At 58.5% G+C, this 25,414-nt stretch overlaps 1 protein-coding gene across 2 annotated transcripts in view; it reads left to right on the forward strand.

The window, feature by feature from the left end:
• The first annotated feature begins 5,351 nt into the window (after nucleotides 1-5,351).
• EML1 (EMAP like 1) overlaps nucleotides 5,352-25,414 on the forward strand; it is a 142,270-nt gene continuing 122,207 nt past the window's right edge. Inside the window, exons 1-2 of one of the 2 annotated variants that reach the window (XM_053928210.2) lie at nucleotides 5,352-5,417; nucleotides 5,687-5,949. Coding sequence is in view for 1 of the 2 variants with exons in the window: in XM_024567658.3 (XP_024423426.3) it covers nucleotides 6,866-6,893 (28 nt within the window). In the remaining variant the exon portion in view is untranslated. Of the gene's footprint in view, nucleotides 5,418-5,686; nucleotides 5,950-6,739; nucleotides 6,894-25,414 lie in introns of those variants that run through there. The other variant, XM_024567658.3, reaches the window with a different exon arrangement.

A 25,414-nucleotide genomic window follows, 5' to 3' on the forward strand; every position in this document is an offset into this window, starting at 1 on the left:
CCCCTGGGAGCACGCTGGTGTGCAAAGAGAACCACTGCCCTCGCCCACCGCCTGGGGTGCTGCCTGCCCTCTGGGGAGGGTGTGGATTTGGGCCGGCCTTTGCTGGGCATCAGCCCCTCTGTCCTTGCTGCAGTGCTGCCCAGCAGCTCCGAGGGGTCTTCCCCTGCAGCAGATGGGGACACTGGGGCTCCGGGAGGAAGTGAGGTGCTCAGTGCAGGTGGGGGTCCTGTTCTGGGGCAGAGCCGGCCCTCACCCAGGCTGGAGTGGTTTCACCGGAGCCACTGGGCAGGCGGTCTGGCCTCATGAAGCTTCTCCCCGCCCTCTCCATTTCAAAAAAAGGGGCTTTCTGTGAGCAGGCAGGTGGTTCTCAGACCTGGTGGCACAGCTGAGGCCCATGAGCCAGCCAGAGCAGTCTAGAAGGTGGGGCCCAGAAACTTCTCTTTTTAAGCCCCCCGGGAGACCCCAATGTGCCAACCCCAGGTGCCAGGCAGGTGAATGGGATGAAGAACCAGGCCCTGCAGCCAAATCTCCTGGGGTCAAACCCTCCCCATCTGTCACTAAAGCTTGATCCTCAGTTTCCCCATCTGTAAGGACAAATAACAGAACCCACATCCTAGGGTTGGTGAGAGGATTAAGAGCGTTTTACGCGGATCGTGCTTAGCGCAGAGCCTGCCAGCGTCAGTGCTGCCGACCCAGCGGTGGGGTCTTTATTACTGTCTCCTCCCCGGAAGAACTCTTGGGGGCGGGAGGCAGGCAATGCAGTTCCCAGAACAGCCACACGATGGCGCCGCACCGCAGAGCTCCAGTTCGTGTGTCTGCTGTGGGCAGAATGGGAGGCGCTCCCCACCCACAAGGGTCCAGGGAGGGGCCCGAGGAGATGCAAGCTCAGCCTCGTCGAGGCGGGGTCAGGACGAAAGGGTGCAAACCCCACCCAGGCGCGTGTGATCTGGGGCATCCACTGACAGCTGACGGGGGTGGGGAGGCGGTCATCATGGTCCCTACTTCACATATGGTGCCATGGAGGCTCGGATGGTCAGGCAGCGGGTGGGGGTGGCGGGGGCACTGTCACGCAGGCAGGGCTGCAGTGATGCCCTTGTCTCTTCACCCTCACCCTTCCTGGTAATGGACCTGGGTCTGGTGGTAGGGCCGTCGGGAAGGGGCAGCTTCCTGTGGCCTAGGAGGGCTGCGAATGCTCAGCTATTCGCAGAGCTGAGCTGCTTTAACGGCTAAAATGCTCTTGCAAAGAGTGGAAGCCACCTCCCATGCCCTTGGGCCCAGTGGCCTGGAGGTTGGGGACAGGGACCCCCTGGGTGGCTTGTGGCCCAGGCCAGGCTGGGGGCGAGGCCTGCCTAGGCTGAGGGGTGAAGACTGGGCCATCCTGGTGGGCGAGAGGTTTTCTCTCTCTTTGCTCTGGGTGCTGGGGCAGGAAGCTGGCTCTGGAGTCCCCTGGTGGCCCTGTGGGCCCTCAGTGGCAGCGAACGTGGGTGGGCAGAGGATCAGTTAGTAGCCCACCTGGGAAGGTTCGGCCCCCTCTGGTTGTCTTGGCCCGATGGGCATGGTGTCCTTTACTCTTGTCTGGAGTCAGGTAGGTCCAGCTCAGGTGCCCCCCACCCCACCCCAAACGCAGTGTGTGGGGGGTGGGGGGAGGGGGTCCTGGATGATTATGAGAGAGAGGAGGGTCACCTGGAGGGGACCTCGGGGCAGGGTGAGAGGGGCTGCAGCCAGTGGGTCTTCACCCCATGTGCATGGGCACTTGCTTTCCTCTGGAAGAGGATCCTGTGGCCCCAGTGAGCTTCCTGACGAGTATGCAACCCAAAGGATTGTCTCAACACCCCTGGGGTGGGTGGCTCCTAAATCCACACATCAGCCCAGACCTCACCCCTGGGCTCCAGACAGCCTCTGGCATCTCCGCCTGGACATCCAAAAATAGCCCCAGCCCCGGGAGGGGCAGACACGGGGGTATTTCTGGCTGGTGGGTCAATCATTCCTCTGAATCAGGGATGGGGTGGGGCCCATGAAGTCAAGGCCCTTTCTCGGCCAAGAGCGTAGCCTCTCCTGCGTGTTCCTCTCCCTTGAGGAATTCGGGGTCACCCTGCTGGCACTATCCCCCTTAGGCAGCCCCTGCTGGTGGTTGGACCCCCAGTGGGAGGCAGCCTGGGTAGCCAGGGGCAAGTCTGCTCATGGGGGTGGCACTTGAAGAGTGGAGGCCCGAGGAGGCCTGAGCCTCCCCAACCCTGGAGTGCTCAACTCCCAGGCCTGACCAGGAGGATGTCCATGGGGCTCAGGGCAGGGAGGCCAGGCAGAGGTGGAAGGTGCTAGAACCTTTCCTGGGGGAGCCTGGCCTCCCAGGTGGTATGTGGAGAGTCTTGGAGTCAGGACCAGGCAGTCAGGGGCCAGGGCCTGTCTCCCCTCCCTCCCCCTCCCTCTCAGGCCCAGCTTCTCTGCTGGTTCAGCTTTGAGGGGGAAAGGAGGGCTGACAGCAGCTGCAGCAGAGCTCCCCCATCCTCCCCCACCCCTGGGGAGGAGCCCTTGTCCGAGCCCTCTAGGTGGCCCTGGACCCTGGGTGAGCAGGGCCCGTGGTATAGTCACGATGATACTGTGCTGAGAGCCTGCTGTGTGGCTCCCAGGCCCAGCTGCTCTGCAGCCCAGGCCGCTTTCTGCAAACACAGCCCAACAGGTGGGGTCTCACTGTCCCTTGGAGCCCCCCAACCCTGATGAGCCCAGGAGTCTGAGGAAGAGCCTGTCCACCAGCCCCGTGTCCCCTGGGTCACCTCCCCCCTCTCATACACCAGATGATAGCAGCTCTTTGGCCCCCACCCAGAAGTGGGGGGGTGCCCCAAGGAACCCAGGTGCTGCCCACACCTTCACACCCCAGGGGTACCTTGTGCAGCTGGACAGGCCCCTTGGGCCTCTGATGGCTGGGAGTCCAGAGATGGGAGGCTCCCCCAAGACCACCCAGGCAGCCAGCAGTTCAGATGCCTGGGCTCGATGGGGCCCTGGGGGTGGGAAACCAGCTCCTGGAGCTGTGCTGTATGTGTTCATGAGCCTGCGCATGTGTGTGGGCCCATGTGCACATGAGCATGCATGTGTGAGTCCATGTGTGTGAGCATCCGTGAGAGCCCGTGTGTGTGTGAGCCCCACATTTATGGGTGCCCTTGTGCCCTCCATGTCTCAGTTTCTGTGGCCTCCCATCCCTGTGGGTCTGTCTCCGGTGTGAGGTCACATGCAGAGGTCTCGGCCTGTGGGTGTCTGGGAGGGTGTCTGCTGGGAGCCAAGCTGTGAGGAGGTGGCAGTCCTAACCTGAGGCGGTGCATGGACCCGGGAAGGGTTACAAGGCCCGTCAGTGCCCAGCCCTGTCTCCAACATCTAGCGAGGTCAGGTAGCCTGCCCAAGGCCACACGTGCAGGCCGTGTGGGTCCTCCAATGTAGACACCACGGCCCTACTTCAAGTCATGGGCGGGAGGCCCCAGGTGAGAAGGCTCCCTGTTTGCGGCTGTCCTGCTTTATTTACAGGAGGTACCCAAGTTCCAGGAAGATGGAGTCCCCAGCAGGGGGTCCCCAGCCAGGAGAGAGGCCCATTTGGCTGCACTGGGTGTTCCTGGGGTGTGAGGGTGTAGGAACCCTGAGACCCAGCTGGGATCTGTAAATGGAGGTGAGCAGCTGCCAGCAGGCAGGCAGCAAGGCCTCTTCCTGGACCCCAACACCCTCCAATGCCCTTCCCACCTTTGACCCTCCCCCATCCCTCCTGGGACCCTTTCTGCCAGGACTGGTTGGCTGGCTGAGCTGTGTGAGAACTCAGGGGTGGGGGTGGGGGTGGGGGTGGGGGTGGGGTGCTGAGCACATGGCACCCAGGCAAGTGATCCCTGCAGGTCCACGGCCATCCTCCCCGGGGAAGTGGTACAACACCCCCAGACTTATGTGGCCCAGGGAGGGGCTGGTCCCCCAATGTCTAGTAAATGTGCATTCTGTCCACCCAGATCCCTGACTCCTGCCCACGGCCAAGGCTCCACGGGCAGCCCCTCTCGCCGCACCTCCTGCCGCTGTCCCTTGGTGGCCCTCCTCCATCTGCACCCGACCCTGGTCCTGCCCGGGCTGCCGGCTCCCCTCCAGGTGTCTGCCTGCATGGCACCTGTCTCCCCAGCCACTGCCTGACCTTTCCTCCACTGACCCCAGGAGACCGTGAGCCCCACGGGCTGCCTGTCGTCCTGCCCACAGGGTCGCGCAGATGGTGTCAGACATGCCCACAACAGGGATGCCAAGGGCTGGCGGGAGAGTCACAGCTGCGGACGAGACCCAGGGAAAAGAGGGCACGTATGCATGTGCACCAACCACACACACACACACACACACACACACGGCCCCACGTGCACACATCTGCTCCTGCACACAAACTCACACGGCAGCACGCACGCCCCCATGTGCACGCCTGCTCCCCATACATGCATATGCACGGGCACACAGGACAGGCACACATGCTCCCCTACAACGGTGCGCACAGGTGCACACTCACACACGTGCTCTCACACACACGCTCACTTGCATAAACTTGGGCCCACACTCATGTGCATGGACACACACATGTTCTTCCGTGCACACACACTTTCCCGCACAGGCACCCACCCCACGTTACACGTGGGCTCACTGGCACACAGGTGTGTGCACTCCCATGCAGCAGGCCCGTGGCTGCTGCAGCGACCTCAAGAGCAAAGGAACCGAGTTGTTTTTCCCAACACATGTTCCCATGATAAAGCAAACAGGAAGGGGCTTGGGGCCAGAGCAGGAAGAGGAAGCGGCCTGAGCTCAGGAAGCCGGGTGGACACTGGGCCTGCTTGGAGGGATGCGGGCAGACAGACAGACGCCGCAGGGTGGGAGGTGGAGGGCCCTCCAAGGCATCTGGGCCCTGCTGTTCACCCTCACCCCAGCCCCCGGAGGGCTCACCCCTCCGCTCTCCAGGTGAGGCGCAGAGGCGCCAGCCTCATCACAGTCACTGAGGAGGGCTGCTGGAGGTGCACCCGGACCCATCTGACCCCACACTCTTCTGGCCCTGGTCCTGCAGCCCCACGTGCCATTCTGTGGACCCACCTGTGCCAGGGAGCCCAAAGCCACACTCCAGACTGGCCGCAGGCCCAAGAGCAGGACTCTGTGGGCTCCCCATGCCAGAGCCCGGCCCAGGGCCAGCTACACAGGAGGTGCTCATACACGCTCTACCGACGTGGAAACAGAAGCACAGAGAGGGCCCGCCACCTGCCCACAGGCCACCAGCAAGGCGGGGCTGGCCCTGCCCTTGCCTGAACCTGCTACAGCTCCTGGGGGAGTGCAGGGCTGGGCTGCTGGGCTCTGGGATGCCCCTTCCTGGTCCTGCCTACAGAGACCTGTGGCCGCATTTTCTCAGTTAATCCTCCACACGGAAACCGCAGGTGAGACTGCTCCCCACTCTGCAGGTGAGGAGGCCGGGGAGCTCCTCCTTCGTTCCTTCCCTCCCCAGCTCCTGCCCACGAGGGGTCCTGGAAGCAGGCCAGGTGGGGAGGAGGGAAGAGGGGGATTTCTGGGGTGGGGCGGGTGCAGTGCTAGGGTTCCAGAGACAGGTCCATGGCTTTGTCTTTTAGTTTCTTTTTTTGATGTAAAATAAAGATGTCAATTAGGAGAAACCCAGGCTGACCAATGGTTCTGGTTTGCCCGGCACCAGGAGTTCCCAGGACACATACAGGACTCACAGGGCCAGACAGGGGACAGCCCAGGAAACCAGGACAAGTCGGTTGCCTGAGAGGGAACCTAGAACCATTTAATCCAACTCCACCTGATGCTTGAACTCCCTCCACTGTGCCCTCACCCAGCAGCTGTCCGTCTCGCTTGCATATCCCCCAGTGACAGTGAACTTAGTACCATACACAACAGCAAGAGCCAACCAAGAGGTGAACACAGCCAGGACCAGGCACTGACCACAGTGAGGTAAGAGTGGGTGGAGTGAGGGGACCTGGGCCTCTTCAGAGGCTGTCACACAAGGCTTCCCAGAGGAGATAGTGGGGGAGGACAGGGAATTCCCAACCAAGGGAGAGGCCAGGAGACCTGAAGCCCCTCCTAGGGACTGAACTGTTAGCTGCTTGCTCTGACGGCCGGCTCACCTTGGCAGTCTCCTTTCACCCTGCGTCTAGGAGGGGTCCCTCTGGAACCATGGTGGCTTCTTGCCCCAGGCCTCGGGGCAGGTCTCTGGATGCTCACGGGATTGCGGCCAGATGTCCTGGAATGCCCTTCCACCCCCTCACTCTTCTGAGGCTCAGGGACCCGTCAGCACCAGCACCTGTCCCCTCCTCCAGTCCCACGCCTCACTGACCCGGTGGCCTCAGGTGGGTCACCTAACCCCACCTGTGACATGGAGACAGTGGTCATGGCTGCTGCGGAGGGCAGGACCCGATCTGGCACGGGCACGTACCCAGTGCGTGGCATTGCTCATTCTTTCTCTCCCATGCCCTTAAATGTCCCTCTCTGGCTGGGTGGAGCCACCCCAGGGAGACAGTGTGCAGGCATGCTGGGGTCCCCAGAGCTGGGGCTGAGGTTTGGGGGACTGAGTCAGCACCCGGGGGTGCAGCGGTTTCTCAGGCACTAGTCAGAGGCTGCTGGGAGAGGCCCAGGCAGGGAAAGGCAGTGCTCAGATTTACCCACCAATCGCGCGGGCCCCTGGCACGGGAGCATGTTCTTATCTGCCCAGCCCAGCATGGGGGGGTGGCCGGCTGGCGGGGCGGGACGCTGCCTGGGGACTGGACGCTGCCGCCCGGCCAGCAGCCCTGAGCCCCACCAGGTGGGTGACAGCGGGAGGTCCCAGCGTCCCTGCAGGCCGGTGGCTGGCTGCCCTCCCCTCTCCTGCACCATGTCTGACGGTGAGGGCCCCTCGGCTGGTAAGTGGCAGCGCTATATTTACCTTCTACAGGTCCGGTTGCAGGGTCAAGGCCACTGGTCTCCAGGAGTACTGCCCCCACCCCGGGCTGTGTCCACTGGGGGCCTGGACCCCTTCCTCCTAGCCTGTTGCCTGGGGGCCTGTGCTCCTGAGGGGGGAGCTCGACTTTCAAAGCTAAGTTCTGCCACCTCCACCCCAGCTTCCCGGTGCGGCTGGAGCAGGAAGCTCTGTCTGCTGCAAACCCTCTTGCTGTCAGCCAGGGCGTCCAGAGATGACCCACAGCGCAGCAGTGGCCTAGGCTGCGGCCGGCCGCCTGGGTGGGCTCAGGGTGCCACGGGCCCCTGGAACTGCAGTGCGTACGTGTGAATGCTGATCTGGAGTGGGGGTGCCTGAGACTTGTGGGGAGCCCTCAGCCCCTGCTCTGCCAGCACAAGCAGGTCCTCCATGGGCCCCAGGCCCTCTAGGCTGGAGACAGCTAGGGACAGAATCCGGTGGAGGAGCAGGCAGACACTGGGGTCCCCCACATGCCCTCTGTCCTGCCCCCGGGGGGTACTTGCTGCCTGGCTCCCTAGCTCGCTGCCCCCAGCTCCTTCCAGTTGAAGACAAAGCTGTGGACATGCCCCTGAACTGGCCTCGGGTGGGGCAGGTGACAGTTTAATGTTGGAGACATCCTGAGGACTCCAGAGTCAGGTTCAAATCCCAAATCTTTCACTTCCAACCCGGGTCACCTTGGGCTGGTGGCTTAACTGCCCTGAGCCTCGGGGTCCCCAGGTGAGAAGCAGACAGCAGTCAACCGTCCCTAATCAGGCAGCTGCGGAGAGTAAACCTGGTACCGTGCGAAAGCAGCTGCCGGGGCCCGATGTGCAGTGAGTGCTCGGTGGTGCCTCTGTGGGAGCATCCTGTGGGGGGTCTGGGCAGGAGTCTAGGTGTACAGAGACCTGTGTGTGCTGGTCCAGCCCCTCCAGCCAGGCCACCCTGCCTGAGCCTCAGCCTGGCCGTGGATTCCTCACCTGTCAGACGCTGCTGGGGAGGATCGTGGGCATGTCAAGCTGTCCCAGGGGGCCCTGAGCTGGGTTGCGGGTGTTGGCGGTGAGGCCCCCCACCCCGAGTGGTATCTGATGGACAGCCCCAATGCCTGGGCCTGGCCGAGTCAGACTGGACACTCTGTGTGTGTGGGGAGGGGGACACTGACAGCTTTGGCCTGACCTCACCCTCTTCCGCCAGGCGCCGGTGGTGCTGGCTGCCAGGAATTGTCCGCCGTGGCTGTGAAGGCCAAGGAGCCAGTATGCGGGGGGGGGGGGGGGGGGGGGGGGTGCACGGCCCTTTCTGGCTGGCTCTGCCCACACCTGACATGGACTCGGAATAGCTCTTTCCCTCCACCAGGGACACAGCCCCGCTTTTAGCAACTTGTAAAGCCACCCGCGTATAGATGGGTATTTCAGGAAGGTCGGGACAGCATTTAGCCCGTTGGGGCCGTGGGCTGGGTCCTGAGTGTGCGTGTGTTCAGGAGGCTCGGAGGAGACGCGGCCTCACGGCTCCTTCACTGTTTGGAAGAGGGTCAGCTGGGTTGGGGGCCTGCAGGCACCATCCTGGCTCTGACAACCCTGGCTGGCGGGCCGCCCTGGGTGAGCTTGGGGCTTGGCTGCCCGCCTACGACATGCCATATGATGGTCTTTGGTCTGCGACGTGCTGGGCTTTTGAAAGAACATGGTTGGCAGAAGAGAAGATAGCACCTGGGGATGGGGGTGCTTGTTTATGGGGGGGTCTCCTAGAGTGAGCTGCCTGAAGTTCAAGTCTTCCTAGGATTCCTACCCTGCAGATGGGGCAGGAATGATGGGGCCCAGGAGGCTGCTGTGAAATATTCGTGCCTATTTTGGGGAACCAATCCTGGGGCCTGTGTCAATAGCCGCAAAATTCTCAGCTCTCCACCTGGTCCCTGTGTGACCTTGGGCAGATTACTCAAGGGCATTGTGCCTCACTTTCCTCATCTGTTAATGGGGACAATAATGGGGCATTAGCTCCTCAAGTTCAAGTGAGGATTAAGTGACCAAAAGGATGTAATGCTCTTTAAATAACACCAGGCTTGTTAGCCATTGTAGCTGTTATTATTATTCAACCAGTAAGCGAACTGCAAGCCACCCAGCAAATGCAGGGACCAAATTATCCACTGTGTCCTGTGTCCTAGCCATTTTGGACACATTATCTGTTCAATCCCTCCGGGGGGCGGGGGGGGGCGGTGGTGGTGGCATAAACCCCACTGTGTTGCTACGGAAACTGAAGTTCAGAGAGACAAACAGGTTGCCCAAGGTCACCCAGCTGGTAGATGGTAGAGCTGGGATTTGCCTCAGACCCTGTTTGTGCAAACCCCAGCCTGGGTACCCCATCTGGGGGCTCCCACCCTGCTCATCCAGGGGGGCTGGTGGCCGCATAGGCCTATTTAGCCCTCAGACCTCCTCATCTCGGATACATTGCCTTAACGTTGCTTCCAATAATGTGGAGCCTGTAATGAAAATGTGGCACCTCGTTAGGGTGGCAGGAAACCCCAGAGCAGGAGCACGGTGGCAGGTGGTTAGTAGGCTGCAGGATTTAGGGCCCCAGCGGGCCTGGGCCAGGGAGCCTGCAGGCTAAGGTTACTGGGTGTCAGCGCTGTATTTATAGCAGGAGCCTGTCTGTGCCCACAGCTGCCAGAGGAGGCGCTGCCCTCGGGCCACCCAGGGCCTGGCTCTGGCCCTCAGTGAGGTGGGGCGAGCCCAAGTCACTCCCACTGAGACCCGGCTTCCTCGTCTGTAGAATGGGACCCTGTCCGTCCCTCACTGGGCCTGGAACAGCAACTAAGTGCTGGCACCGCCTGGGTAGAGGGGCCCAGAGCTGCTGGTTCCAGACAGCCTAGGTCTGTGGGTTGTCTTCTCCTGCCTTTGACCTTGTGACCACCCCCACCCCTGCTGGCAGAACTGCGCAGGAAGAGAATCCGGCCTCTGGGCTCTCAGCTCCCCAGTGTTTGGGAAAGTTTCCAGCAAAGCAGTTTTACCATTCCAAGCACCAAAGAACAGGCCTCTGTATTCTCAGCAGGTCCACCAGGGTCCAGAGTTCGAGTCTCTGCTCTGCCACTCCCTGGCTCTGTGGCCTTGGGGGTGTCACTTAACCCCTCTGAGCATCTGAGACAGGTGGCAGCGGCCCTCGGTTGGAGGGGGTGGTGAGGACGGACGCCCTAACCTGAGTACATGCTCATCCAGGAGTACAGTGGCCTCCTTCCTCTCTCCCCCTGCGCCACCTCCCACCAGCCCCGTGCTCTGGGCCCCAGTTGCCCCATTTGTATAATGGGAAGTGGCTGCCGTTGCTAGCGCCCTGAGCTCCTGCAAGTTCCGAGTGGCTCAGCTGGGGAGGGCTGACAGTTCTCTGGAGTCCCCCAAAGGACCCCCATCCTTGGTTCTCTAGGTGTCTCCCTCTGCCTGAATCCAAGGAGGTTTGCCAAAGGTGGGAGTCTGACATAGGGGTGGGGGTGGGGTAGGATGGGGATGGGCCTCCCCAGCCTCAGCCAACTCTTCCTGGCATCCCAAAGCCCAGAGATGGCCCCAGCTTCTTGCCCACCCCCAGACCTCATGGGATGTGTGGGGACTGGCCAGGGAGCAAAGCAGCCTCTTCCTCCCTCCTTGTCCCACGTGGGTTCTGTTCTCCTGTCTGGTCACTGACCCACCCCAGGGATGGGCCTGTGGTGACGAGAGTCTGCGAGGACACAAAAGGAAAGCCCTTGAGTTATTCGGGCTCTGCCTGTGAGGAGGTGTTCCAACCCCAGGCAGGGCTCAGGGACACCTGCTCTGAACCAGCCCTTGTCACATCTGCGAACTTTAAGCAGCAAAAGACTCAATCTCTGTGGCTGAGTCCTTTTTTCTGTGTCCAAAGTACCTGGGGAGGGGGGGTTACACTTGTGACTAGATATACAGGTTAGAAGCTGTTGGGAAGTGAACAGGCAAACGGAAGTTATCCACTTCGGCCCTTTTAAAGTAATTGAGTTGTCTTGACACAGTCAGGTAGATTTTTTGATTTATTTATTGTATTTTTAAAATGAAACAAAGTACCCTGGCAGCTGTGGCTCAGTTGCTTGGGCGTTGTCCTGAAAACGAAAGATCGCAGGCTCCATCCCCGGTCAGGGCACACGCCTGGGTTGCAGGTTCAGTCCCCAGCCGGGGCGTGTGCGAGAGACAACCAATCCACGTTCCTCTCTCACACCAGTGTTTCTCTCCCTCTCTTTCTCTCTCTTTCCCCCTCTCTCTAGAATCAATAAAAGAAAAAAAAGTTAACGATACAAAGCTATTACCATTTGCAACCACTTCTCTGTTTTTTCTTGAAACCACGCCATCAAAATAAAAACCATCCGGGATGGATCAAAGATACTCATTGTCTCCTTAATGGCTGATTTCACATTTCGTGTTTATCAAAACGGCCCCTTTGTGTTCTCCTGACTACATCACTAGGGACGGGCTGGGCGCGCTGTGGGAGAGACAGACCTCAGAGCCTTAAAGCAACAAAGGACTTTCATGCCTGACTCTCAGGGAAGGTCCTCTCCTCCGTGGCTCAGCCTGGTGCCTCCATGTGGACCCCTGTGTCCCCAGGCCTGAGGCCGAAGAGGGAGGTGGGGATGCCACACTGGCAATTAAATGTTCCCACCAGGAAGTGACCGATATTGCTGCTACCTGCATTTCATTGGCTGAAGCAAGTCACCTGGCCTCGCCTAATGGCCAGAGGGGGAGTACAGCCCTCCATTAGTGAATGGTAGTCATAGCTGCCCCCCACGGGCTTTGCTTTCCAATTAACTTTCTTTTTTAAAGGAACCCATTTTAATTATGACATGTTCGGAGAGTATCATGTGAGCCGGGGTCGGATAGCCCCTGAAATGCGGTTCGTGGGTCCTTCCAATGTGCCAGTCCCAAAGCAAGGGGCGAGATTTTCCAAAACGCACTCTCTCCCACAGACTTGCAGCTGCAATTAAAAGCACGGAAATACATTTCTGAGAGATTTGGTCACAACACCAAAAAAAGGAAAAGCATAACCAAGGGAGGCAATAGCTCGTAATTGCCCCAAAGCGGCGCTGATTTATTACCCGCCACGGCACAGAGGAGGGACTCGGCACGGGTAGTTCACGAGCCTGTTTAATCAACGTAGTCAACGCTAAAAAACGGGGTATGAATTCAGAAGGAAGTGATTACAGACAAATATGAAACAATGAGCGCTGTGAAGAGTCTGTGATCTGTCCCCCACACAGACACGATGGCCTTGGCCCCCCACCCCCAGTAGCAGCTGCCTCCTCACCCTATAGGAGGCTTTCCCAGTTGGCTTTAATAGTGTATAACTAAGGGAATTTAAATAAAGACTCACAGCCCAGCAGAGGGCTGGGACAATGAATGACACGCCTGTTTCAGATAATGGCATAAACCTGGTTTAAAAATAATGTCAGCAGGGACGGGGGTCGTCTCCCAGCACCACCCCCACCCCCCCACCCCCAGACGCGATGACGTCGTCTGAATTGCTGGAAATAAAACTGGAATCGGTTTGGGACTGTGGGGCCCCGCGTGGGGTGTCAGGCGCTCCTGCAGTTCTGGGTCCCCCTGCCAACCTCTAAGCCACACTGTTTAGAGAACGCAACCAAGTTTAAACACATCTTCTAGGAATCCCGCCTCCTTTATTTCGGGTGGGAAAACACGTCAAAACACTGGTTCCGTTGCAGAAAATGCCCTTCCTGCTGCTTCTCGCTAAAGGCATGAGGTCCTGGGCCAAGGGGATGGGCTGATTCAGTGGGTGCCTACTGAACACCTACTGTGTGCATGTGTTCCGCTGAGCGCTGTGGCCCGAGGGAGGAGCTGGGGCGCTTGCCCTCACCTCGAACTTCACTTTCCTCCTTCATAGGGTTAATAGACTGAGGTGACCAGAGAAGTACAGGAGAACGTATACAGTAGGCACTAAATAAATGCTGGCTCCCCTTCCCCCTTCCCCTAGCAGTAGTGCCCACGTTTCTGTGTGAAGGTGTGTTCTTGCCTCTGTTGGGTGCACACCTGAAGTGGTCTTGCTGTGTCCCGTGGGGACTCTGTTTCACCTGCTCAGGGGCCCCGTGCACCGGTTTCGACAGCGTTGCCAATTTGCTTTCCCCCCATCAGTGGGTGAGGGTCCCAGTTCTTCTGCGCCCTCCACAACCCTCGCCGATGTCTTTCTGATTCCATGCATCCTAGTGGGTGGGCAACTGGCCGTGGTTTTGATTTCCATTTCCCTCACCACTAATGGCGTGGAGCATCTTTTCGTGGGATTACTGGCCATCGCCTCTCGGCTCTGGGAATGTAAGCCTCAGTTTTCTCATCTGTAAAATGGGGACAAAGACACATCGTGGGGCCCTGGCACAGGGTGGCCATCCAGCAAAGGTGTGCTGCTGGCAATTGCAGGCTGGACCTCGAGCCCCTCCTCTGAAGGCCGGCCGGAGGGAGGGCCATGGAGAAAGCTGGAAACCTGGATGTTTTTGTGAGTTCCAGACCCATTTAAAAAGGGCACCATCACCAGAGAAGGTGCTGGCCGACACCGGCCCAGCCTGGCGGGATTTCCTCCCAGCTTTAAAGCTCGGGTGGGCAGACGAGGTGGGTGTCCAGGTCACACCCTCGATGAAGCTAAACCCCTGCCTGCGATTTGGCTTCCTGGTGAGGAGATACCTTTGGATTTTTCTTATCTCGAGTTATTTGGCCTCTGCCCCTTGGCTGTTCCCGAGGGGCTGACATTGTCCTTCCTGTATTTGCAAGTTTGCGCCTGTCACTGGAGAGCTCTGGAAATAGGCCAGGAGCATCCTCCCAGGAGGCTGGGTGGGAGCCTGGGGCCAGCGGAGGTGCTGATGGTCAGGCTGATTTTGTGTAGCTGTAACCGAAGCCCGAGAGAACTCATCCGATCAACCCAAGTCCACCTGCAGGCACACATTCACCGGGAGGGTGCGGTTCCGTCCATTCTGAGCCCAGTGAGGGAAAGGGGAGAGGCCACCCTGATGGCCCGTCCCGGACCTGCTGCTGGGTCTGTAACCCAGGAAAGGCAGGTCCTGTCCGAAGGGGATTCCTGGCTCGGACTGGCTATGGGTGCAACAGCAGCCAGGTGTCCCAGCCTCTTTCCTCATCCCGTCACTGCGTCCCCGGCCCCTCTGGCAGCAGGGGAGAAGTGGGGAGGGAGCGCAGCTGGGACCCAGACAGACTGGCCTTGGCATTCGAGCTCTGCCACCTGGTGCTGTGCCATCTTTTCAAGTCACACAATCTCTCAGGGCCTTTGCTGTGGCCTCGTGTGCGAAACGAGGCTGATGGTACCTTACAGGACGGCTGCCAAGCGGAGTGGAAATAGTACAATAGGACCCTCTGCAAAGCCTGATCCCGAGGGAGCTCCAGTCCCCACTAGCTTCTCACCCCTCCCCAGACTCCTCTGCTACCGCCCAGGCCCGCACTCCTGACGGCAGGGAGTCAGGGGGGGCTGATGGGGAGAACTTGGGGATTTCAGATCAGCGACACGCCCATCTTCAGTGTAAGTCTGAGTGTGCCCAAATGCTGCTCCTTATTGACACCTGGAGAGTCCCCACCCCCAGGAGCACCTCTGGTGACCCAGCACCTACCTCCCTGAGCCAGAGAGGGTAGGGATCGGGTCCCTGAGGCTCAGGGCCACGGAAAGCGTCCTGGCCCTGCTGGTGCGGAAGGCTGTCAGGGAGGCGCAGACCCAAGCGGAGGGTCATTCTCCAGGGAGCGGGGCCAGGGTCAGAGCCTGGCCACTCTGGGCTGCTCCCTCTGGGCCTCCAGAGCCTGGACCCGAACCCGCTTTGGCTGGTGAATGACAGGTTGCCAAACGCGTGGTCCATGTTCCCCCCCTGGTCTCCTGGCCCCTTAGGAAAGTGGCTTATGGTCCCGAGAAGACAGGGTCAAGAGGAGGGTATGCCCCGGCAGGGCTGACTCTGGGGAGAATCAGCCACTGCCTCTTAAAAATACACATTTAAAAAGCATACACACATTTTAAAAAGAGCAGGGGTTATTTTGTTGTTGTTGTTTTTAAATAGTGAAGCCTGAAAAAGGAACAGAACACTCAGCTGGGTGGATAATGGAAGAACTGCTCCAGGAAGCTAAAGGCAGGGTGTGCTTCCGGAGGAAGGGGGCTTTGGTGGGCCACGGCCTGGCTGGGACCCCCTTGCCCTGCCATGTATGGGCGAGTGACCGCACCTGGCCGAGCCTCGGGGTCCCCATCTGTAGCAGAGGCTCCCCTCAGGGTGGCCGTGACGGGAAGCAGGGAAGGAGGTACAGTGGACACAGGGCCCGTGGAGGGGTTCTGCCTGCAAAGACATGTGGTGTTGAGGTCTTGACCCCCAGGAAGAACCCCCAGCTGCCCCTACCTGCCCTTTCTGAGCGACACCCCTCTCGTCTCAGCCCACTGGCCTGACATCCCTGATGATCAGCTAGTGAAACTCTTCAGGGAGGATTCTCCATTGGAGTTCAATCTGAGCCCATCAGTCTGGCACACACAGGTTCTCTGGGTGGTCTGATCCCCCCGCCACCCCAGCTCCGGCCCGGCACTGCCAGCACCCCACCCCCAACACCCCAAGTGCAGCCAGGCAGATGCGACTCTGCACATCCCACGGGTTTCTCCCCTTTTGCTCCCTCTTCCTGGAACAATCCATCATTCCCAGCAGAGCCCTCCTCCCCTCCCACCCTCTCCTTCCCAGCCAGGGAGCGGCCTCTTCTGTGCGCCTCCCGAGCTCCCTGTGTGTCACCTCACCACATGGTGACTGTCTTCAGGACAGTGTCCATGTCTGAGTCATCTCTGTGCCCAACACGAGCATGTAGTAGGTGCTCAACAAACGGTGTTGTTCTTTCTCCACTGTTGCCAGTTGTGTTCCTCCAGTGACCTGTATGGAGCCCAGAGCTGCGAGCTGGCTGCAGGGCCCTTATGTGCACACTTTCTTTTTCCCCAAACCCACCAGCTGGGTGTCACTGTCACTCCCGTTCTGTGGGCGAGGAAACTGAGGCTCAGAGGGTGTGGACCACCACACAGCTAGTCCAGGGAGCTGGGAGGGCTCAATGGCAGGGGGTTTTCCATTAAATGCCCCCAACCCCACTCTGTGTCTGAAACCTGCCTTGTTCCTGCCCTGCACCCGTGGGGCTCACGAATGAATCTCTGTCCCTCCCAGTGCCTCAGTTTCCTGATGTGTGAAATGGGGGGCCTGCTGTCGATGGACTGTGAAGTGCCCCACCACTGGTGGTGGGGGATGCAAGACATCTCCATGCCCTGGAATGCACCCCATCTGAAGGTGTTTGTCTGCCCGGCATGAAGCTCCTTCCTTCACATCCCCTTCATCCTGTGGCTGGTGGAGTCATCCCCAGCTGGGTGGAGTCTTCCAGGGTGGGGAGAGGGCCCCATCTCCCAGCCTGGAACACCTCCTGCCCCACTCCCTGCTTCCCCCTGTGGGGCACCCGTGACATCGTCAGACCACTGGGTGGGGTCACAACTCAGCTCCCAGACCTGCCTGTTGTCTGCTCTGGGTGCTGGCGAAGGTGGGTGGGGTGAGGCGGGCTGCAGAATGATCTCCGGGGCTCCCATTGGTGACCTTGCAATTTTGTTTTCTGCTTTTGCTTTACTTGACTGACTCTAAAGTTAGAGGCAGTGGTGTGGGTTTGCACACACTAATTCGCATGTCCCAAGTCCTGCTTTGAGGATGAATGAGTTAGCTTGGCGTGCCGCATGGGGCAGGGAGCACAGACCGAGCCGTTCACCAGTTGTGTGGGCTGAGTGGGCCTCAGTTTCCTCCCCTCTAACGGGGCCCTGGTGCACTGACCCCAGAGTGTAGCATGTGGGAGCTGACACGTCATCCCCCAACCCCAGGGCCCCTCAGACAGCAGGCACCAGCCCCTGGAGCTCATGCAGTACTGCAGGAGGGGACAGGTGGCCAGGAGGAAAGGCTGTAAATCTAACCGGCAGTAATTCTGCTAATGGTTTCTCTTCCTTTCATGAGAAGGAGGCCCGGTTCCCGCCCTCCCGGGGCCAGGAACAACAGGCCTTTGTGTGCTTTTGGGAAATCGAGAGGGAACTCAGAAGATGCCAAGTCAGGTGTGGGTGCCTTATCTTTCCTGGCAACGCTGGGACCTCTGGGCCCAGGCCCGGCTGGCAACCGAAGGGAGGCGTGAATAATAGAAGGGCTGGCCCTGGGCTGTGTGGGAGCTGAGGGGAGGAACCACAGGGGACAAGCCGCCTCAGGTGGCACAGGGTCCTAGAGGCCCAGAGGAGCTCAGGCTGGGCTGGTGTCTCCCCAAGAGGCGAGGTGTCTACATCAGTGTCACTCTAAAGGCCCTGGGCTTAAACTCAGGTCTCCCAAGCTGTGTGTCCTCGGGCAAGACACCTGACTTCTCTGAGCCCCACCTACCTCTTGTGAGGGTTCTGGGGCTCCAATCCATTACAGCTACAGATTGGCAGTGTGGGGCTGGGCCAGCCTCTTCTCCATCCTGGACCACTTCCCTTCCTGGGAAACAGGGTCTCTCCTGACCCCCCCAAAGCTTTTGGGACTCCAACTCTAATCGACACTGATGCTGATTGGTGGCTCCACTGCTGACCCTCCATCGCTGATTGGTGGGGATGGGGAAACTGAGAGGTGTGTCTGGTGGCTGAGCAGGGGCCCCCAGAAGGAGATGTGGCCTGAGGATAGGGACAGGGCAGGAGCCAGGTCCCCGGCTACATCACAGATGAGGAAACTGAGGCTCAGAGAGCTCAAGTGACCTGCCCAGGGTCGCCGCATGCAGCAATGACATGCTCAGGGAGGGGACAGCATCCTGACCCCGGGATGACTTTCAGTGAACAGGAGCCTAGAAGAGGAGTGATCCTGAGTAAGGTCACCACCAGATGCCAGCAATTCGAGGGTCGGCACCTGCTGGGCCCCAGGAGGGTGCCATGAGGACTGTCCCCTGTACTTTCGGAGGCGGCACCCCCTGATGGCATTGAGGGGGGTGGTGCTGACCAATGTCAATCATCTCTGATTTAGGGTGGGTCTCTGTGGGAGATTATCAAGCTGGGAACCCAGGCGGGGGGTGAGGCGCCAGGAAGCAGGACCCACGCAGGACCCACACTGACAAATTAGAAAAGTGATAGCGCAGCATCCCTACCCCTCCCCAGCTGCGCAGGGGTGTAGGAGGCGGGGGGGCAGCCTTCAAGGCCACTCTGCACTGCTGGGCCGTGAGGCAGTGCCTGGCTGGGGCCCAGGCTTCAGGGAAAGGCCTCTGGCCGGACTGCCCCTCAGTCAGCAGCCTTGGGCTCATCGTTTCCTTGGTGTTCCCAGCAGCCCCTGCTCCTCTGAGACCCTGAACTTCAGAGGACAGGGTGGGAGGTTTTGAGCTGCGTGAAGTTCTGGACCTGTCCTTATAGAGTGCCGCGGTGTCATTGGCCACGTGTTTTGGTGCCTAAAACCTAAGGCCAGGGGTTCTCAGACCTTGACGTACATTATGGTCACCTGGGGGAGGGTCCCCCTAAAATTGCATGTGCCTAAGCCCATGCAGGTCCGTGGAATCTTCATGTTGGGGCTCCCATGCGGCCCATGTGGGGACCACCCTCTGGCACGTTCCCAAGACCCTCGATGCCCCAATCATGTCCCCCTCCTCGAATCCCTGCCCACATAACCCCCACGCAGCTGCACCCCGCAAGGGCGCTCTACCCCATCTGTGTGGACTCACATGCGTGCTCCCAGGGACGTGTGGGCTCTGGGGCCCACACCGATGTGCAGGCACGCCCATGTACATGCGGGCCAGTCACACGATTCGCTGGGCCTGTGCGTGATGTTCAAGAATGATCAGAAATTTCGGGATGGTGGCAGGAGAACGTTGAATGTGGCAGCATGGGTCCCCGTCAACAGGGACAGCCCTGCAGACACTCAGCCACACATCCTGGGCCTCAGGGATGAACCTGCCGGCAGCGTGTGCATGCGCGCGCACACTCATGGGCACACGCAGATGCACACTCTGATGGTGGCGTGCCTTTCAGAACGACGATCGTTTATTGGGACGAGGAAGTGTGCTGCTGGTTGAAGTTTAATAAACACAATCAAAACTGAGTCACATGTGAATTGCTTGGAAGCAAGAAATACCAGATGGAGTATTAAGTGAATCACTGTCTCGGGTTTCGTGAGTAACATTTTAATTGGGTTCTGACTAGTTTGGGAAAACTTTGCAGCTCCCCGGCCCCCACCCAAGTCCAAACTAAACCAGCTCCGATTTAAGGCTTCAAACACCACGCATCGCCTTTAGGAGTTTGTGGACAGACTTCTCTACCAGGCAAATTCCGCTGAGCGGGGCCCCGTTCTTCCTACGGATGAGAAGAGGGATGCTCACGTGCTCTGAGCACCTGCTATGTGCCAGCCCTGCACTGTGTAACAAGCGACGTGCGTGTGCCATCTATGCGCCACTGTTGGTAAGTGCCAGGCACGGCGCCTGGTACACTGCAGGTGCTTGGCCGATGGTGGCCTATCGCCGTGTCTCAACAGAGCCTGGGAGGACCCTGATTGTGACAGGCACACTGTCTTCTGGACCATAGGGAAGAGAAAACTCTGCCGTTCGAACCCTGACAGCAGCCAAGACCCCGAGGCATGGTCACGCTCCAGTCTCAGAGGTGCTTACTGGGGCAAATTGGCCTTGGAGTTGAGGGAAGGAGGCATCCGCATCTTGATGGGAAGACGGAGGCCCAGAAGGAGTGAGAACCAGCCTGAGGGGCGTTTGGCTCTTGCCGTGTGTCACCTGAGGCGTAGGAGGCCCTGTCACTGAGTTCCACCCGCGGTGTGTGCAGGTTGCTTTGGGGGGAAAGGACGCCTGCCTCAGTTTCCCTGGAATACTGCTGGGGGTGGGGGGCTGAGGAATTCCCCAGGGAGAAGGCTTCCTTCTCTGCATCTCCCCTCGTCTGACCAAAGGCAGGCCCAGTGGGGAGCATTTTCTTCAAGGCAAGTTTTACAGATTGTAGTAGTTTCGTGGGCTTGAGGCCTGCCCTGAACCCAGGCCCTCCCCTCGGGCAATAATTCATTATGCAAGGATTTTTCACAGACCACAACTGGCCTTGGAAGGCAATGAGCTCATAAATATGCATAGGCTCATCCTCATAAATTATGCATTTGCTGGCAGGGCTTCCCAGCTCAGTCCAGCGACAGAAGGCTTGCTCCCCGCCTGCTTGTAAAGCGCGCATTCCCGCCCGCCCCCCTTCCATCCCAGCAGAGCCCCTCCGGCTATCTTCACACGTCGGGCTCTGGTTCTCAAAGAATCAGGGGTCTGCTTGGCCGTTGTTTCTCTGAGGGCAATTCTGGGGGTCTGGAGGGTGGTCAGGGGTCAGGCCTGCACTCACTGGCAGCTTGCTTCAGGCCCAGAGATCTTGAAAGCAGAAGTGCGGTTTACATTTAGTTTGATTTAAAGAGCTGGTGTTCCTTCAAACGGGAGCCTGCCTGGGTCCAGGCGGCCCTAGCATCTCCCGACAAGCACTGGGTGGTTCCCAGGTTCTAGAAGGAAGGGGAGGAAGGGGCTCTGCTGCCCCCACTGCAGCTGTGTGGGGCTGGCCCAGGGCTCCCTGCCCTCCCCAGAGCCAGCCTAGGCCTCCCACCAATGCCACATTCGGACACGCCGGGGTCAGGCGTGGGGAGTCTCTGCAGGGCCTGCTGGGCTGGAGGTTGCCTCTCCCTGGGGTGCCTCCCCCTCCTGCCCAGCGGCTGCCACGCCCTCCCACCTTCCTGACCCCTCTGACCCTGTGGTTCTCGGGGGTTCATCAGCTCTCAGCAGCCACACTTCAGCCACCCTGAGTGCTGAATGCCTGGGCAGGACAGTTCCACTTCTTTGTGCATGTCCTGTGACCGTTGGTGCCTTTCCTGCTGTCAACAGCCCCCACGTGTGGGCAGCTCCGTCTTCCTTCGTTCACCCTCCCTGCAGCCTGGGCAGGGGTCGCCCGTGTCACATCGTGGAGGCCTCAGCCAGGAGGCGAGAACCTGTCCTGGTCGGCAGCAGGGAGGTGGCACTGCAGACACCGAAGGTACTGCAGGTTTGGAGCATGTCACCGAAACTCGGTCACTGTCTCCAGCCCTGGGGCTGTGGCCCTGCAAAGCCACCCCACAGACACTGAGAATCTTCACGGATCAGGAACTGTGGGGCCTGGCTTAAACCACTCCATTTAAAAAGTGACTTCCAGCCCCGGCGGGTGTGGCTCTGCGGGCTGGGTGTCGTCCCACAAACCGAAAGGTCACCATTCGATTCCTGGTCAGGGCACATGCCTGGGTTGTGGGTTTGGTCCTGGTCCAGGTGTGTGCAAAAGGCAGCTGATTGACATGCCCCTCTCATATCAGTGTTCCTCTCCCACTTCCTCTCCCTCCTTCTCTCTTAAAAAAAAAAAAAATTGAACTCCCAAATGTGTATAAGAAACGAAACCTCTGCAGAAAATTCACCAAGGGGAGAACAGGACAATGAAATCAGTGGTCGGCCCTTCATTGGAAACCCAGTGCCACCGCCATGTGGGCTTCCTGCTTTCCACTCCTCTTTCGGGGCACAGTCACCCAATCCAGCCACCCATAAAAGGGTGTCTCCCGTTTCTCCCCCTGACCGTGTCACAAGCGATTCCCACATTGCTGCATTATCACCATACTTAATGACTTCTAACCCCTGCCAAGCATCACGCGTGGACCAGTTCCTTTCCTCGGGCATCGCTGTGTAGACGTCCACATCACTGCTCAAAGGAAATGACTTTCCGCCATCCGTTACCTTAATTCTTGTGTCACACTATTCCCAGCCTCTGCAAGGGCTCAACACTGGTACACACACTAACAGCCGCTAATAGTGATCTTGGGCTCCTCAAGTTAGCACCTGCGCTGGGCTGGATGGTCCCCACGGCCGGCATCACCGGCCCCATCGTAGACTGAGCAGGCAATGCCTTGCTGGACACTTGCAGTCAGCCAGGGCGGAGCTGGGATTTGGACACACGTCCATCTCACCCAAGTGCGATTTGCTTCCTGCTGCCTGAGGGCCACAGAGACGACCAAGGCCTGACCCTGGGGGAGCCACAGTCAGGCAGGGAGGTGGAGGAGAGAGGAGGGCTCTCAGGTGGAAGCCAGAAGCCGTAGCCCTCATAGACCTCAGTGTCAGCCAAGGCTTGTGAAGCCCTTTGTTTGAGGAGCTTTACACAGTTAGCTCACTCAGTCCTCACCACACTAGGGCACCTGTATTGCGCCCCATTACAGATGAGGAGATGGAGGCTCAGAGAGGCTGAGTAACTTGGGCTGAGCCACACAGCTTTCAGGGCAGAGTCCAGATCTGAACTCAGGCCACCTGGCTCCAGGGTCCATAACCAAAACCACCTTGCTCCTGTCCGCTCTGTAGGAGCCAGCTTCAATCCAGCTCTGTCCCTTACTGTTCCTGGCACAGGGCTTCCCTGGGAGGTGTTCCGTCCATCTGTATGAAATGGAGGACGAACGGCCTGGCACTGTGCTTGTGGGTAACACCGAAGAAGGCAGGCAGACAGAGCTGGGGATGAGGTGGTGGCCATCAAACAGACCAGCCTTGTCTCTGATGGCTTTGGGTCCCCAGGCACTGCATCCTGTTCCCGAGGGCTGCAGCCCAGCGCAGCACCTGACCTTGTAGACAGAGGGAGGCTAACGAGGGTGGCGGGTCAGTCTTCCTGGAGAGGGCCCAGCAGAGGAGGCTGACTGAGTAAGTAAGGAGAGAGGCTGCCACATGCATCGCAGTCCAGGTATAAGCCAAGAAGCCAGGGGACTCTACGTACCAGCTTGGTGGAGCAAGCGCTAAACTGTGCCGATTGACCTCTGGCTTGGCCAGCAGTGCATCCAAGACCATGTTCAGGATCCCCCAAACTACTGCCTTTCCCAGTCTTCAGTTGGTCTTATTGTGATAAAATACACATGATGGAAAATGTACCTTATTAACCACCTTTAAGTGCACGGCTCCGTGGCATTAAGTACATTCGCATTGCTGTGCAGCCATCGCCACCCTCCATCTGCAAAACTCCTGTCGTCTTGCCCACCAGAAACTCTGTCCCCAGTAAACACCCCCTCCCCTCTGCCCTTGATCCACCACCGCTCCACTCTCTGTCTCTGAGTTTGGCCTCCCGCACGTGGAACCACACAGCGTCTGTCCCTTCGTGACCGGCTTATTGCAGTTCACTTGCACCACGGTGCAGCTCGTGCGAGAACTTCCCTCCTCTGGGAGCCGGAACAACACCCCATTGTACGGACAGACCATACTGTTTCCCTCTCCATCTTTCCATGGACACTCGGTTTGTTTCTGCACTTTGGCGATGTAAATAAACGTTGCTATGAACACGGGCGGACAAACATCTGCTTGAGCCCCTGCTTTCGATTGTTTTGAGCGTTTAGCCAGAATTGGAATGGAATTGCTGGACCAAACAGTAATTCTATGCTTTGGGGGGGTTTTTGTTGTGTGGGTTTTTTTTTTTATCACACACAGATTAACTAACAATTTTAGGGATGCTTACCAATACCAGGATAAGCCAGTCACTACCTTCTAACATTACTTAGTGTTCAATGAACAGCGCCATCATCATCCTAGACTGAAAAACACATTTGAACTCTCCACCACTGAAATGCTATTGGGCCACGTTAAATATCCACCAGCATCAACACCAGTCATTTGTTCCACTTGGCACGCAAAGATGTTTCAGACCGAGTGAAGCCAGCAGATATCCACAAGCCCGTGTTGCCAAGCAGCGATCGTGCTCATAAGTGGCCCAAGCTTTCCTCAAGACAGGAAGGGACCGGTGCTGGCACGGAGACAGCGGGTCTGTCGCTAACGGAGCAGGGCTGGCCGCTGAGTTTCCATAGGAAGCTAAGTGCAATCCATCATTTTGGAGAGGATACTTTGAAAAGGAGGCGTGTCCCCTGGGAGTCACAGTTTTCCAAAGGTCCTTTTGCGGGTTCTGCTGATTCATATTCCCATAATTCCTTCACTGCATAATATTTTCCCATCGCCATGGTGACTGTGTGAGAAGACGGCGTGGTGAGAAACTTCAGGGTTTACTCTTATTTCACAGAACGGGGCTAGACTTCTGCTGGGGACTGGGCTGTGCGCTCAGGTTTGAAGAGGAGAGCTGGGTTCCCCTGAGCAGAGTTGACTCTCGTGGAGAGAGAGCAGGGGTCAGTAAATGACCCGGCCTAGCTCCAGCACTTTCTAGCTGGTTCTGGCACTTTCTACCTGTGGACCATGGAAAAGGCTCTTTACTTCTAGCCTCAGTTCCTTTCTCGGTAAAATGAGATGGACAATGGGAATTGGGATTCTTTGTAGAATTGATTAAGAGAATGCAAGACATTTATAAATCATAAAACCTTATCTGTCCTTCCAAAAAAAATCACAGACAGAAAACAATGACAAAACCCCTTAGTCCAGGGCAAGGTGCAGGGGGCTTTGTCTAGCGCTATGTGGGCTTCTTTCCTCATGACCTCCCCAGCCCCTCCTTCACACACATCTGTGACCTCCTGGAGGGCGAGAACTTGACTTCGTATTTATCCCAAACCCTCTGCTTTGCTTAAGCACACACGACTTGAATTGAAGTCAAACTTGAGTCCAGCCAATGCCAGGTCCGGTCTGCACCAGGCTGTGGGGTCACACAGATAACCCAGGGCAGGGGCCCCAGTCGCCTGGTTCTAAGACCTGCGTTTGATTTCACAGCAGCTTTTCCTGGGGGTGGGGGACAGGGAGAAGCACCCTTACCTTAAAGGTGGGCATCAAATGGAAGAGTCTGCCTTATCGCAGAAACCTTCAAAAGCAAAGAGGTGTGTCTTGGAGTTGAAGGAATGTGGCCATTGCAACGCCACACTGTCAGTGAAATGCTCCAAGGCACGCACAGGTGGCGGGGCAATGAGGAGGAGGGAAGGACAGTTTCATAGAGCAGCCATCGGAGCCCGGAGGGTGACATCCGAGCTGGAGGGTGAAGGACCACGGAGTTGATGGAGCTGCCACAGAGGAAGAGACTTCAGAGTGGCGTGGCCAAAAGCACAGGGACATACAACAGCTCTATGTGATTTAAGGAACTCAGTAATTCCACGTGACTGGAGTATAGATAGGGGAGGAGGCGGAGAGAAGGCCGACAGGCCCCGGGCCGGGGATGACCCCGTTCACTCTGGCACCTGACTCATGGGCGCACAGAGCATCCACGCCCCGGTCATGTGCACGTGCACTGGAGCAGCCGGTTCCAGGGATAAACTGAGTCATGCCTTTGAAGACTCCCAGCACTGCTTGTGTCTTTTCTGTCAGCGGTTTAGGGCTCCAGGGCACTGGTTTGGACACAGACTCAAGACAGCCAAGTGTGGCAGACCCCTCCCCCGCTGAGGGGAAGGCTTTCTGGTCCCCCTTTCTCAGCCGGCCTCTGGAGATTCGCATTTGCCCGCGACTCGCCTGGGAAGCAGAGAAGAAGCAGCATCCAGCATCACTCTGGCACATCAGCCGAGCAGGGGTTCGCGGCAATGCTGGGCCCTTGGGGAGCTGGACTGTGTCAGCT

Source organism: Desmodus rotundus, chromosome 7 (assembly GCF_022682495.2).
Source record: "Desmodus rotundus isolate HL8 chromosome 7, HLdesRot8A.1, whole genome shotgun sequence".
Lineage (NCBI taxonomy): Eukaryota > Metazoa > Chordata > Mammalia > Chiroptera > Phyllostomidae > Desmodus > Desmodus rotundus.